The 13,795-nt window shown below is 44.3% G+C and overlaps 1 protein-coding gene across 2 annotated transcripts in view; it reads left to right on the top strand.

Annotated features, from left to right (window-relative positions):
• cntn2 (contactin 2) overlaps positions 1 to 13,795 on the top strand; it is a 224,344-nt gene that overhangs the window by 141,296 nt on the left and 69,253 nt on the right. For both annotated transcript variants that reach the window (XM_060845329.1, XM_060845328.1), the window contains exons 8-9: positions 6,885 to 7,066; positions 13,250 to 13,386. In XM_060845329.1, the coding sequence (XP_060701312.1) occupies positions 6,885 to 7,066; positions 13,250 to 13,386 (319 nt within the window). The remainder of the gene's footprint in view (positions 1 to 6,884; positions 7,067 to 13,249; positions 13,387 to 13,795) is intronic.

The raw sequence follows: 13,795 nt of genomic DNA, 5'->3' as shown, positions 1-13,795 counted from the left end.
GTTCGTGCCTCAATCAGTATCAATAAAGTAGAATATCTGGTCTTTTATTGTCTGTGGGAGATTGCTATGCAGTAACATTTCCGATATTAGAGCAGTTTGACAAGTTCTTGTTTAGCTGTAAAGCACTTTGGAACACCCTAAGATTATGAATGGAATTGAATTGAATTTATTGTCATGTGTACCGAGGAACAGTGAAAAGCTTTGTCTTGCGAGCAATACAGGCAGATCACAGAGTTAAATAGAATATATAAGTAAATAATAGGTAAACAGCAGCAAAAACAAAAACACAGGTACAGGCGAATGTTAAGAGTTTGTGAGTCCATTCAGTATTCTAACAACAGTGGGTAGAAACTGTTTCAAAACCGGCTGATGCGTGTGTTCAGGCTTCTGTACCTTCTCCTCGATGGTAGAGGCTGTAGAAAAACATTGCCAGGGTGGGATGGATCTTTGAGAATGCTGGCGGCCTTTCCTTGACAGCGGGCCTGGTAGATGGATTCTATAGATGGCAGGTTGGCCTTTGTGATTGTCCAGCCGAATTCACCACTCTCTGTAACCGTCTCCGATCTTGAATGGTACAGTTGCCATACCAGGTAGTGATACATCCAGACAGAATGTTCTCGATGGCACACCTATAAAAGTTGGCAAGGGTATTCGCCGTCATGCCAAATTTTCTCAGCTGCCTGAGGAAGAAAAGATATTGTTGGGCCTTTGTAACCAGTGCGTCCACATGAAGAGTCCAAGAAAGCTTGGTGTTGATGACCACTCCCAGGAGCTTGACACCCTTATCTCATTCCACCTTGGTGCTGTTAATGTATAGAGGGGCATGAGTAACATTCCGCCAAAAGTCAATAATGAGTTCCTTGGTTTTGCCTGCATTGAGAGCTAGGTTGTTCTCAGTGCACCATTTTCCAGGGCTTCCACCCCCTGTCTGTAGCCTGTTTTACCATCTGAGATGTGACTGACTATGGTGGTGTTATCAGCAAGCTTGTAAATGGCATTAGTCTGGTATTTGGTGATGCAGTCATGGGTATACAGTGAGTACAGCAGGGGGGCTGAGTACGCACCCCTTGGGGGGCTCCAGTGTTGAGTGTTGGTGAGGATGAAATATTGTCCCCAATCTTCACTGATTGTGGCCTTTCGGTCAGGAAACGGAGGATCCAGTTGCAGAGAGTGGGACTTAGTCCAAGATCAGTCTCTTTAGTAATCAGTCTTGAGGGGATAACAGTGTTGAAGGCTGAACTGTAGTCAATGAGTAGGATTCTTACACAGCTGTTCTTGGTGTCAAGATATTTTGGGAAGGAGTGAAGGGAGATGCTCAAAAGAAATACTGTAAATCTGTGAGACGTGGTGACATAGGGATACTGTCACTGAACTAGTAATCCATAAACCCTGGTTAATGTTCTGGGGACATAGGTTCACATCCTTCCAATAATAGATGATGAAATTTGAATCAATAAAAAGCCGGCCTTATGCTGACCATGTGACAATTGTTGGAAAAACCCATCTGGGTCACTAATGCCCCTTCCGGGAAGCCAATCTGCCATCCTTAGATGGTCTGGCCTACTTGTGACTCCAGACCCACAGCCATATGTTGACTCTGAAATGCAATTAGGAATGGGTAATAAATGCTGACCCAGCCAGTGACACCCATGTTCTACAAGCAAACTTTTAAAACAGTCTTTCATTTTGGGCTGGATTCCACAATTTGATTGGGCTGGCATGGAAGAGATGAAAGGTCAGTGAGGTAATCTATACAGAGGTCTTTCTAATGACATAGAACACAGGGGTGCATTTCCTGACTTAACTCCTCCAGAAACCTCCAGCAGATGCGTGGATGTAAATGTTTAAATTTATCACTTTGATCCCATCAATATATTCGTGGAGAAAGTGAGGTCTGCAGATGCTGGAGATCAGAACTGAAATGTGTTGCTGGAAATGCGCAGCAGGTCAGGCAGCATCCAAGGAGCAGGAGAATCGACGTTTCAGGCATAAGCCCTGCTTCATTCCTAAAGAACCCATGCTCTGTCACACAACATAGCCATCCAGTCAAGTGAGCTAGCTAACCACATGCATGAAGCAAGTTTGACCTGCAAGTGGTGTTGGTTTTGAAGATTGAAATATGATTACAGTGAATGCCAAGGATATAGCAACCCCTGGTCTGTAACTGGGGAATGAAGAGAGTTTCATTTTGATTGTGCCATTTTTAAACTTCTGTCCCTGCAGCCCCAGGTGCAAAGGAATAATATTTGAACATTCCCATCATGCTTTCTGCATTCCTACCTCCTCATGTCTGGATCTTTCTCTCCCTTACTGTTTATCTCCCCCATCACCACAATCAACTGAACCAAGGGACTCTCAAAATAATCCTGCTTTTCCTCATTATGCCTGACTCCCACACCCTTCTCTCCCCCACTCAATCAATGTCACTCACCTTATTGGGAGCAAGCATTCCAGAATTATGGTGGGGCCTGCTCAAGGAGGCCTGGCCTCCCCATTGCAAATTCTCCAAGATTGTTCTGGAGACTCTTGACATTCGAGATTAATCTCCAGGACACACCATGAGCAATGACCATAAAGACATCATTGGAATATTTAAAGAACATTTCCATATTTTTTCTTTGTGGTTGTCAGATGGAAACATGCTAAAGAAGAAAGTTCCAATTTGTTTTTAGTTAATAGGATATGGGCCTCATTGACAAGACCAGCATTTATTGCCCATGCCTAATTACCCAGAACATAGATCATAGAACATTACAAGTTAAGAGTTAACCCATTATTGTGGGTCTGGAGTTACACGTACAGTCAGTTCTTCAATAACGTGATTATTGCAATCTTGTGCAACTCCGCATTATAGAAAAATCGTGCTTTAGAAACAGCACGTAAAGTGTTGGCGATGTAACCATGTTACACCTACACGCATTCTAAAAGTTTGCACTTAACAATTGGCATCCCCAATTTGTCAATCACATTACAGCGAATTCACATTGAGAAAACATGCATTATAGCAGAACAACCTATAGACCAGACCAGTTAATTACGGCAAATTTCCTTCCCTAAAGGACGTCAGTGAACCAGATGGGCTTTTGCAACAAGCGACATGGTCACCATTAGTCTAGTTTTTTGTCCCAAGATTAAAGAATTCAAATCTTAACAATCTGCCATTGGGGGATTCAAACCCAAATCACTTTCTGGATTATAAGTCAAGTGACACGGCCACTACTTCACCAGCTTGCCCGAAATCAAGTAATGAAGGGTCTTTTCACTTTTTAATTGGTTGTGAATGATGAAATAATCAGACCATTGATATATGGGACAACCAATGATGAGAGGCAGGCCAGGGCGTCAATTCATGAAACCTCAAGGAATCAAGATTTATGGAAGTAGGGCATAGAATTGGAGTTGATGTAGACCATCAAATGTGATCTTGTTTGCTGGGAAAGCAGACCAAAGGACTGAATGCTCCCGTTTCTCAGGGTCTTCCCTTATTACATTGAGCAGAGTTGGCAATCTTATCTGTGTTTTGTTGTATGAAGAAAGACTAAATCAGTTGGGACAATACTCACTAGAGTTTAGAAGAATTAGGGAGAATCTCATAGAAACCTTTAAAATCCTGACAGGACTCTGCAGGGTAAACGCAGGAAGGATGGTTTCAATGACAAGGGAATCCTGCACCAGGGATCACAGTCTACGGACAGACCATACGGGCTGAGCTAAGGAGAAATTTCTTCACCCAGAGAGTGGAATTCCCTGCCACAGGCCATAGTTGAGGCCAAAACATTGAATGCTTTCAAGATAGAATTAGATATAATTCTGAAGGCAAAAAGGATCAAAGGATAGAGGGAGGAAAAAGACAAAGGACACAGAGTTGCATGATCAACCATGAACAATGGTATTGAAGGGCCGAATGGCCTACTCCTGCTCCTATTTTCTATGTTTCTGCCACACTCCTATCAGAGTCACAGCAGGACTCTAGCCCTGGGACAATTCATATCCACTCTGTAAAATAATTAATTTTGGTTTTGAAGGTTAGATGGTGCAGTTCATTGATCAAAGAGATAACAAGGTGAGTTTACCATCACATTACATCCATTCACTTGTGAGGCGTATGTAGCTGCAGATTTTCACCAGCCCACAAGTATTCCACTCTCCTACTGCACCCACGGTTGCATGGGATTTCCACCAGAAACTGAACTAAGGACAAGGGCAGAGAGGGTGGCAATAGGGAGAGGCATTCCCACCCTCCATACCACCACTCCCCCCAGCCTAAGCACCGATACCTCCCAAACCTGGAATATGTCAGTGAGAGGCACAGAATGACTAACACATTTCGAGTATCAGTGAAGATACCAGTACCTGAGTACCAGTCTCAGCAAGTGTGGGAGCCCGCCCAGATTGAACCCACCCACCCCAATTTGGGGTGACACACATCATTGGATTTTGACTTCTAACCAAAGGAACTTGATTGGATCACTATGAATAGGTGCCTGGAAGTTGCCTTCAGAAAGGGTCCAGCATATCTGGTGAGTGCCATGATGTCATTCCTGTCTCCATCTGTCATTTGAACTACAACTAGCAACATTACCAGGTATCTCCTTGATGTACTGTACAGTGCTTCTCAGATAGCTGCTCTCACTGCATCCTGAGATCCACACTGAGTGCCATGCATTGCCATATACTTTAGGTCTCTCCATCTGCACTGCCTCATATTGGCTCAGTGATGCCCTGCACCCAGGGCACCTCCAGCTCATTCAATGTTCCAGCAAGAAACCTTTTCTTTTCCTTTCAGGCATTCAGGAACATAAATGCAACAACTGCAGAGATACCCACGCCCCTCTGGAACTCCCTCCCCTTCCCTCCGAGTCGATCCTCTCTCGTAACCCCACTTCCTGTCATGGATTTACTATCCCTTCTGACCTTCCACTCTTGATGTTGAACGTTATGCATCAACACAAGTTTTATCCCTTTGTGTCCTGTTGGGACGGCCCCGCAGGGTCTCGTCTCCACGTGTTCTTTGGAAGGAGAGATCACACCGGCTTCTAAAGTTTGTAGCAAAACACCGTTTATTACAGAATCAAGACTGGCAAACTATACAGCGAATTCTACAGCATGCAATTCGTTGGAGAAGGCGTTCTGTGTTCCTCTTCGGACCTGGTGCAGTTATACTTCGCGCTTCCTCGAGTTCCCGGTCAGGTTCCCCTCGTTCGGTTCTCTCATTGGTCTGTTCACCTGTCTGTGAAGGGATTAGTGTCTCTATTGGCTGCACCGAGATATCTGTCCAGCTCCTGCTGTGCTGGACAATGGGCTGGCATCCTGGGTTCGGCAGTTTCCGATCTTACAATTCAAGAGTCTATTGTTTGGAAGAGTTTCCTCATTGCCATGCGTCTGGCTGTCTAGGCGTTTACAATAGTTTTCCATAGTTGAATAAACAGGTATTATCATTTAACATAAGTTCCGATGGAGTTTGATGTCAGCAAAGACATTAACAAGTACTTTATCGATTAAGTGTTGTATCGGTGCAATTTACACTATCCGATAGTTACCGGTTTCCTTTATTAGCAATGAGTTTGTAACAGGATGATCTGAAACTGACGGACATGTTCTAATCACCGAGGAATGTGGCCTCAGGCAGGCAGTCCTGCAGTTGCTGGGTTTATCCCACATGGCTGTGGTTTAGCTGTTACTTGACAATGTCTGTTCTAGTAATGGTGCTCCCCTCCCTAGCCCCAATGTAGGTACCCTGATAGCAGATTATCCCCAACAGTCCCTACCTTAATGAATTTCTGGCATGACATGGCCTTGAACTTTTCCTCCATCATCTCCAACACTCTCCTTCCATCTGGACCCCTCTTTCCGGCCTTTCACCTGTACTCAATCTGTTCTTTGAGAACTGTTAACATAACATTAGTTGTCGTAATTTCTCTGCCCCTCCCCCTTTCCGATTCAAACTTATCTCCCTCTGAGCTGACTGCACTCTGTGCTGTCAGATCCAACCCTGGCTCTGTCATCAAGCCTGCGATAAGGATGGTGCTGTTGTTGCCTGAAGGACTGACCTCTACAACACAAAGGTCAAGCTACCGGCTCTCAGACACCTCCTCCCATCTCCCCTCTTGGACCATGAACCCCACGAGGGCCACTGGACCCCAAACATTAACTCTGCTTTCTCTCCACAGATGATGCCAGACCTGCTGTGTTTCCCCAGCAATTTCTGCTTTTGTTTCACCATCCGGTCACTTATTTATTTGCCGCTGGTGGGATATTGCTGTGCACAGGTGGGCTGATGTGTTGCCGGCATCGCAACGCTGATGACACTTGCGGCTGGTCGTGGACAGCTGCCTTTGACATCGTTTAACAAGGTCAAAGGTGAAGTCCATCACTGCACATACACACACTGTGCAACTGATGATTCCGTGACTGCAGTGACCAAAGGTTTTTTTTTCCCGAAGCTCATGACAAACAAATTTGCATAAAAAGAAAGAAAACAAATCCTGGTAATTAGAATCCATTACGAGACTTTGGAAATACATGGAGCAGGCTGAGGGCAAGGCTGAGGAAGTGTTGCGTTGTCAGGGGTGCCATCTTTCAGAATGAGGCATTAAACCAAGGCTCCATCTCCCCTCTCAGCTGCTTATAAAAGGTCCCGTGGCACAATTCTGAAAAAGAATGGAAAGTTCTCCTGATTATAAACGTATCCTTCATTCACCACCACTCAAGCAGTTGTTCGGTCACACAGCACATTGTTGTTGCAGAACTGCTGGTAAATTGGTTTCCTTAACAATAACTACTTAATTGATAAAAGTGCTTTGGAACCTTGTCCTGAGGTGGTAGTGCTATATAAGGCAAAGTCCTTCTTTCCTTGAATAATCCCAGCATTTTATATCTTCCAGTCCTGTGCCCACCATCAAATGGAGGAAGCTTGATGGGTCCCTGCCTTCCAAGATCTTGGAATCCATCAACAAGCCCATCCTACATATTCCCGATGTACAGTTTGAAGATGAAGGCGTGTATGAGTGTGAGGCCGAAAACTCAAAAGGAAAAGACTCAACTCAGGGCCGGATCATCATTCACGGTGAGAAGGGAAATCCAGAGTCTCACGTTGCGTTATACAAGAGAATCTCATTTAAGGCAAAATTTTAACCCTGTGCTAGTGGAGGGATTTTGAGTGTCTGAGAGACATTCCCATCAGAACATTATCCTACAGTGTCAGAAATGCAACACACTTCAGGATAAAGGTGAATATTTAGAATAAGACATTTTTACTGTGGGCAAGAGTATAATGGGTTGTAGAAACAAAGGGAGATTTAGAGTTGACCGTCATGCTTGGACTGAATGATAGAACAGGCTGAAGGGGCTGAATGTAACAGTGGTGGACTCTCCCCCTCTTTATAGGCATTTAAACGGGCATTGGCTAGGCATATGGAGGATAGTGGGCTAGTGTAGGTTAGGTGGGCTTGGATCGGCGCAACATCGAGGGCCAAAGGGCCTGTACTGCGCTGTATTTTTCAATGTTCAGTGTTCTATGAATGCCCTCTTTCTAAGACTAAGCTGTTGTTTTGTGGACTGGTTACAAATATACAATCACATAGCAGCAGAATAAGGTCCCTCATTCAAAAAGGTCATGACCAATTTTATTCTGGTCTGAACTCTTCATTCTTGTTGACCCCGATAACTTTTGTCTCCCTATATGAAAGTCAGCAACTTGGCAATCTCTTCTTGCCCCATGGATATCAAATCAACCACAGAGGGCCAACTTTGGTGGGCGGCACGGTGGCACAGTGGGCGGCACGGTGGCACAGTGGTTAGCACTGCTGCCTCACAGCGCCTGAGACCCGGGTTCAATTCCCGACTCAGGCGACTGACTGTGTGGAGTTTGCACGTTCTCCCCGTGTCTGCGTGGGTTTCCTCCGGGTGCTCTGGTTTCCTCCCACAGTCCAAAGATGTGCGGGTCAGGTGAATTGGCCATGCTAAATTGCCCGTAGTGTTAGGTAAGGGGTAAATGTAAGGGTATGGGTGGGTTTCGCTTCGGCGGGTCGGTGTGGACTTGTTGGGCCGAAGGGCCTGTTTCCACACTGTAAGTCTAATCTAATCTAAGTCTAATCTAATCTAAAAATTTAGCTCCCATGCAGAAGCATTGTTTGGTATGGGCTATGAATCATGCAGAGTCATAGTGGGAAGGCTTGGCCAATTTTAATCATCATAAAAGTATATCTTTTGGCTGGATCTTACGCCTGCCAAATTGATCATTGTTTTGATACATTTTCTCAGTAAAGCGGCTGTTTTCTTTCACCAAGTGTTGTCCATTGCCCACCTGGATTAACACCAATGGACATGAAGGACCTGAAGTTAAGAGAATTTATATTTGCCAGGAATTGGTGTTGGAGAGACTGTTAGGTCTGAAGGTTGATAGGTCCCCGGGGCCTGATGGTCTACATCCCAGGGTACTGAAGGAGGTGGCTCGAGAAATCGTGGATGATTTGGTGATTACTTTCCAGAGTTCAATAGATTCGGGATCAGTTCCTGCAGATTTGATGATGGCTAATGTTGTACCACTTTTTAAGAAAGGTGGGAGAGAGAAAGCAGGAAATTATAGACCAGTTAGTCTGACCTCAGTGGTGGGAAAGATGCTGGAGTCTATTATAAAGGATAAAATTACGACACATCTGGATAGTAGTAACAGGATAGGTCAAAGGCAACATGGATTTATGAAGGGGAAATCTTGCTTGACTAATCTTCTGGAATTTTTGAGGATGTACCTCTGAAGATGGACGAGGAAGATCCAGTAGATGTAGTGTACCTGGACTTTCAGAAAGCTTTTGATAAAGCCCTACAAAGGAGGCTAGTGAGCAAAATTAGGGCGCATAGTATTGTGGACAAAGTACTAACTTGGATCGAAAGTTGTTTGGCTGATAGGAAACAAAGTGTAGTGATAAACGGCTCCATTTCGGAATGGCAGGCGGTGACCAGTGGGTACCGCAGGGATCAGTACTGGGACCGCAGCTTTTTACATTATATGTTAATGATATAGAAGATGGTATTAGCAAATTTGCTGATGATACTAAGATGGGTGGCAGGGTGAAATGTGATGAGGATGTTAGGAGATTACAGGGTGACCTGGACAAGTTAGGTGAGTGGGCAGATACATGGCAGATGCAGTTTAATGTGGATAAATGTATGGTTATCCACTTTAGTGGCAAGAACAGAAAGGCAGATTACTACCTAAATGGAATCAATTTAGGTAAAGGGACAGTACAGAGAGATCTGGGTGTTCTTGTACACCAGTCAATGAAGATAAGCATGCAGGTACAGCAGGTAGTGAAGAAAGCTAATAGCATGCTAACCTTCATAAAAGAGGGATTGAGTATAGAGCAAAGAGGTTCTTCTGCAGCTGTACAGGGCCCTGGTGAGACCACACCTGGAGTACTGTATGCAGTTCTGGTCTCCAAATTTGACATTGTGGCTATTGAGGGAGTGCACTGTAGGTTCACAAGGTCAATTCCTGGAATGGCAGGACTACCTTACACTGAAAGACTGGAGCGACTGGGCTTCTATACCTTTGAGTTTAGAAGACTGAGAGGGGATCTGATTGAGACATATAAGATTATTAAAGGATTGGACACTCTGGAGGCAAGAAACATGTTTCCGCTGATGGGTAAGTGCCGAACCAGAGGACACAGTTTAAAAATACGGGGTAGACCATTTAGGACAGAGATGAGGAGAAACTTCCTCACCCAGAGAGTGGTGGCTGTGTGGAATGCTCTGCCCCAGAAGGCAGTGGAGACCCAGTCTCGGGATTCATTTAAGAAGGCGTTGGATAGAGCTCTCAAGGATTGTGAAATCAAGGGTTATGGAGATAAGGCAGGAACAGGATACTGATTAAGGATGATCAGCCATGATCATATTGAATGGTGGTGCAGGCTTGAAGGGCAGAATGGCCTATTCCTGCACCTATTGTATATCTATCTATTGTCTATCCTGACACTGCAATCAATTTCTTTATTTACCACTCAGTCAGTTTAACACTGTAGCATCAAGTTGCATCAAGTTACAAACAAAGCTGCCGCAGACTCACTGCTGAGACTTAGGTATGGCCCATACTGGTGAGGGAGAGCTGGCCGGGCTCAGCTGGGACTGCCCTCCCTCTCTGAGCTCACACCCCTGTTTCTGTGATGGTTGTTCCTGGGTTACACTCCCACAGCACTATTTTTGTTTTGTTTTTCTTGAAAGCTCCAGGAAGTTCAATTCCTGCCCAGGACTTTTGTGATTCTCACATCATCCACTCAAGGGTCAGATAGACAAGACACTGTTTCACTGCTCCCCGTCTACTGTCTTTAATTTAATAACTTTGATAAGCACGAAGATGGAGAAGCTATAAAGCAGCCATTATCAACAGATTCCTATTTGATCAGCAGTGTCTAGCTCTACCTTGTACAGGAAGCTACTGTCTCTATGAAGTTGACCACTTTTCCCATCATCCTTAGCTGTTAACCATTCTGGCACAGTGTCGGAATTAAGATGGAGCCAAACAGCTACACAAACTTGGCAGGTTTTATTTGAGCTGGTGCTGCACTGCTAACATGTTCAGTTAACTGGGTTAAGACGGTGCACAGGGGAATGTTAAGCCAAGAGTTGGGAAAGATTAGCTTCTGAAGTCCTGAGTGAGTGCAGCCATGGGGACCCTTTTTGACAATTAAACCATTGCTAACTTTAATATTATTTCTGTGGGCCTCATGTTTAAAGATTACTTCCTACCAGTGACAATGAGAAAATATTGAACTCAACGATGTTTATTGGGAAGGTGGAATTACAGCAAAATATAATCAGACTAGAAGTTGGTCCCAGTTGGCATTTATTCATGCTCTTAGCTGAAAAGAAATGTATTGCTGAAGAATTTTTTGGACTCATCAGAACAAATGTAAGAATGCCAAATTTTAAACTATCACAACAATTAATCCTATAAGAGAAAAACATGCTAATTGGCTGGGAAATCAACTCTGGCAGAACTGTTACCATGGAGCAATCAACACCAAACGATAGGTCCCCTGAACCTCTGAGTAATTCAGTGAAGCTCCAAGGTTTAAACAGATTCATTCTGAAGGAGGGTCACTGATCCCAAAATATTAACTCTACTTTTTCTCTTCAGATGCTGCCAGATCTGCTGAGTTTTTCCAAAGAATTCTATTTTTGTTTCTGCTTTCTCGTATTTTTTTTAAAATGTTTTTGTCTTGTTTGCCGAGAAGCAGGTCCCTACTCACGATGTACATCGTTTAACAAGTTATTTTGTTCTATTTTATGTATATTAAGGTAACTCCACTGTTGCCCTGAGTAGACCATTCAGTTCATCAAATTTACTGCTATTTAATATGATCATGTTGATTAAAGTCTTCAATGCCTTTTATCCATCTCATCCCTTGAGGTATGTTCCGTTGTGAGCAGGCAGTAAATAGAGGTCACTCACCTGTCGCAAGAGATCAAGGTGGAACTCAGAAGGAGTCCATTGCTGTGTAGTGCTTAGCTAAGATCTGACAGCCTGGGACTTCCTGCTACAAATGTTTCAAGTAAAACAAAAAAAAGGATCTGGATTGCACAGGCTGTAGTGGCACATGTGCCAGTGCTGTCATTTTCTGGCACCTCAACCAGAAAAGAGCCACATTCAGCTTCAGTACCCTGTGTACTGTCAGGACCAGCTCTTCTACACGGTCTCAATTATCGATCCCAAAGTTGGCAGCTCTCTGCTTCTGAGGCCTGAAATAAAGCAGGAAATCAATAACGTTGCTGAGTTCTGTCAGTCCATATAGTTAGCTCCACAATATTGATCACCTCTTAGACAGCCAGACAGCCAATCACTTTAACTTAAACTGATCACTGATGCCAATCCACTTTGAGCACTTTTCTCCCTTTTGCCAGTTTCCATCCCAGCTCACTCCCTGTAACTCCTCCCTTCTGTATCTTCCAGTGTACAGTTGTACTATCTCTCTGTTAATCTCCAATCAATTACCTATGCAATAATGAGGGGGAGATAGTGGTGTTCAGGCAATCACACTGAATTAGTCATCCAGAGGTCAAAGGTTACTGCCTTTGGGACATCCATTGCAAATCCCATTGCCAGCAGGTAGACACTAAGTATCTGAAATACAGAGTTAGCCTCATTATATGGTGATTATGATGGTGGTTGTTGTAAAAATAAAATCTGGCTCACTCATACCCTCAAAAGAAGGAGATATGTTATCCTCACCTGGCCTGGCCTTTCTGTGACTCCAGAAGCACAGCAATGTGGCTGACTCTGAGCTGACCTCTGAAATGGCTCAAACCTGCTCCACCGTTGCATAAACCTGGAAAAGGCCAGATAATGTAGGAGCAGAAGTAGGCCATTCGGCCCATCAAGTGTGCCCTGCCCGGCTGACCTGTTAAGTCTTAACTCCACTTCACCCCATAACCCTTGATTGTTATAACCATTAAAAAACCTCCCTCAGCCTTGAATATATCTGATGACCCAGCTTCTGTGGTAAAGACTCCACTGGTTCACAATTCTCAGAGAGAAGAAATTCCTCCTCACCTCTGTCTTAAATGTGTGACCTTTTACTCTGAAATGATGCCCTCTGGTCCTAGGCCCTCGAATCTGCATCTACATCTACATGAACTCCATCTACATTGACTACATCTATATAGACTCCATCTACATTGACTACATCTACATGGACTCCATCTACATTGACTACATCTACATTCACTCCATCGAAATGGACTCCATCAACATGGACTCCATCTACACCTCTCAGAAAGGCAGCCAACATCATCAAAGACCCCTCCCACCCCAGTTACAATCTCTTCTCTCAGGTGGAAGATAAACACATACCAAAAGGTTCAAGAACAGCCTCTTGCCCGTTGTTATTAGACTGCTGAATGAACCTCTCAAATTTCAAATCTAATGTTGTTCTTGCTGTTTGTGCACCTTCTTTGCAGCCATAACTTTGTATTCCTTGCTCTGTTTAATCACCCAATGGTCTTTGTATGGTATGAGCTGCCTGTACTGGGCGCAAAACAAAACTTTTCACTGTATGTTGTGCATGCGACAATAATAAATCAAATCAAAGACAATCTCTCTGCACCTAACCTGTCAAGCCCCTAAGAATCTGATATGTTTCAATAAGGTTGTGGGTGGCTGAGTGATTGGTCGGTGTCTGTGCTGTGCAGTCTTGTGATCGTTTATGTCCCTTCACCCTGTAACTTCCTTTATTTTTGGTCGTTCCCCCAGCACAACCAGAATGGCTTCAGATTATCAGTGACACAGAGGCTGATGTCGGCGCTGATCTGGATTGGAAATGTGCAGCAGCCGGGAAACCTCGGCCGACGTGCAGGTGGCTGAGAAACGGTCAGCTGCTAACCTCGAAGGTGTGAATGAAATACAAGGCAGCGTTTTCTTGTGCATGCAAACACTGAATGGCAAATGTGCTGAAAGTTCATGGGAGATAGGGAAGTGAGCTTTGATGGACTGTTTATTCCACTGACTGTTGGGTTTCTCAACAAAATGGTATTTAAATATCTCTTCCTCTGATTCTCATCCCTCTGCACCCTGGAGGGGCTCATCTGGTTGGCAGGTGGTTCGTGTTGCTGCCTCACAGCACCAGGCACCTGGCTTAAATTCCAGCCTCGGGCTACTGTCTTTGTCAAGGTTGTACGGTCTCCCTGTATCTGTGTGGGTTTCCTCCAGGTGCTCTGGTTTCCTCCCCCAGTAAAAAGATGTGCAGATTAGATGAATTGGCCATACTGAATGATGGGTTGCAGGGATGGAATGGATCTG

The sequence above is a fragment of the Hemiscyllium ocellatum genome, chromosome 26 (assembly GCF_020745735.1).
Source record: "Hemiscyllium ocellatum isolate sHemOce1 chromosome 26, sHemOce1.pat.X.cur, whole genome shotgun sequence".
Lineage (NCBI taxonomy): Eukaryota > Metazoa > Chordata > Chondrichthyes > Orectolobiformes > Hemiscylliidae > Hemiscyllium > Hemiscyllium ocellatum.
The sequence above is the reverse complement of the archived record's forward strand: the minus strand, read 5'-3'. Positions and strand labels throughout refer to the sequence as shown.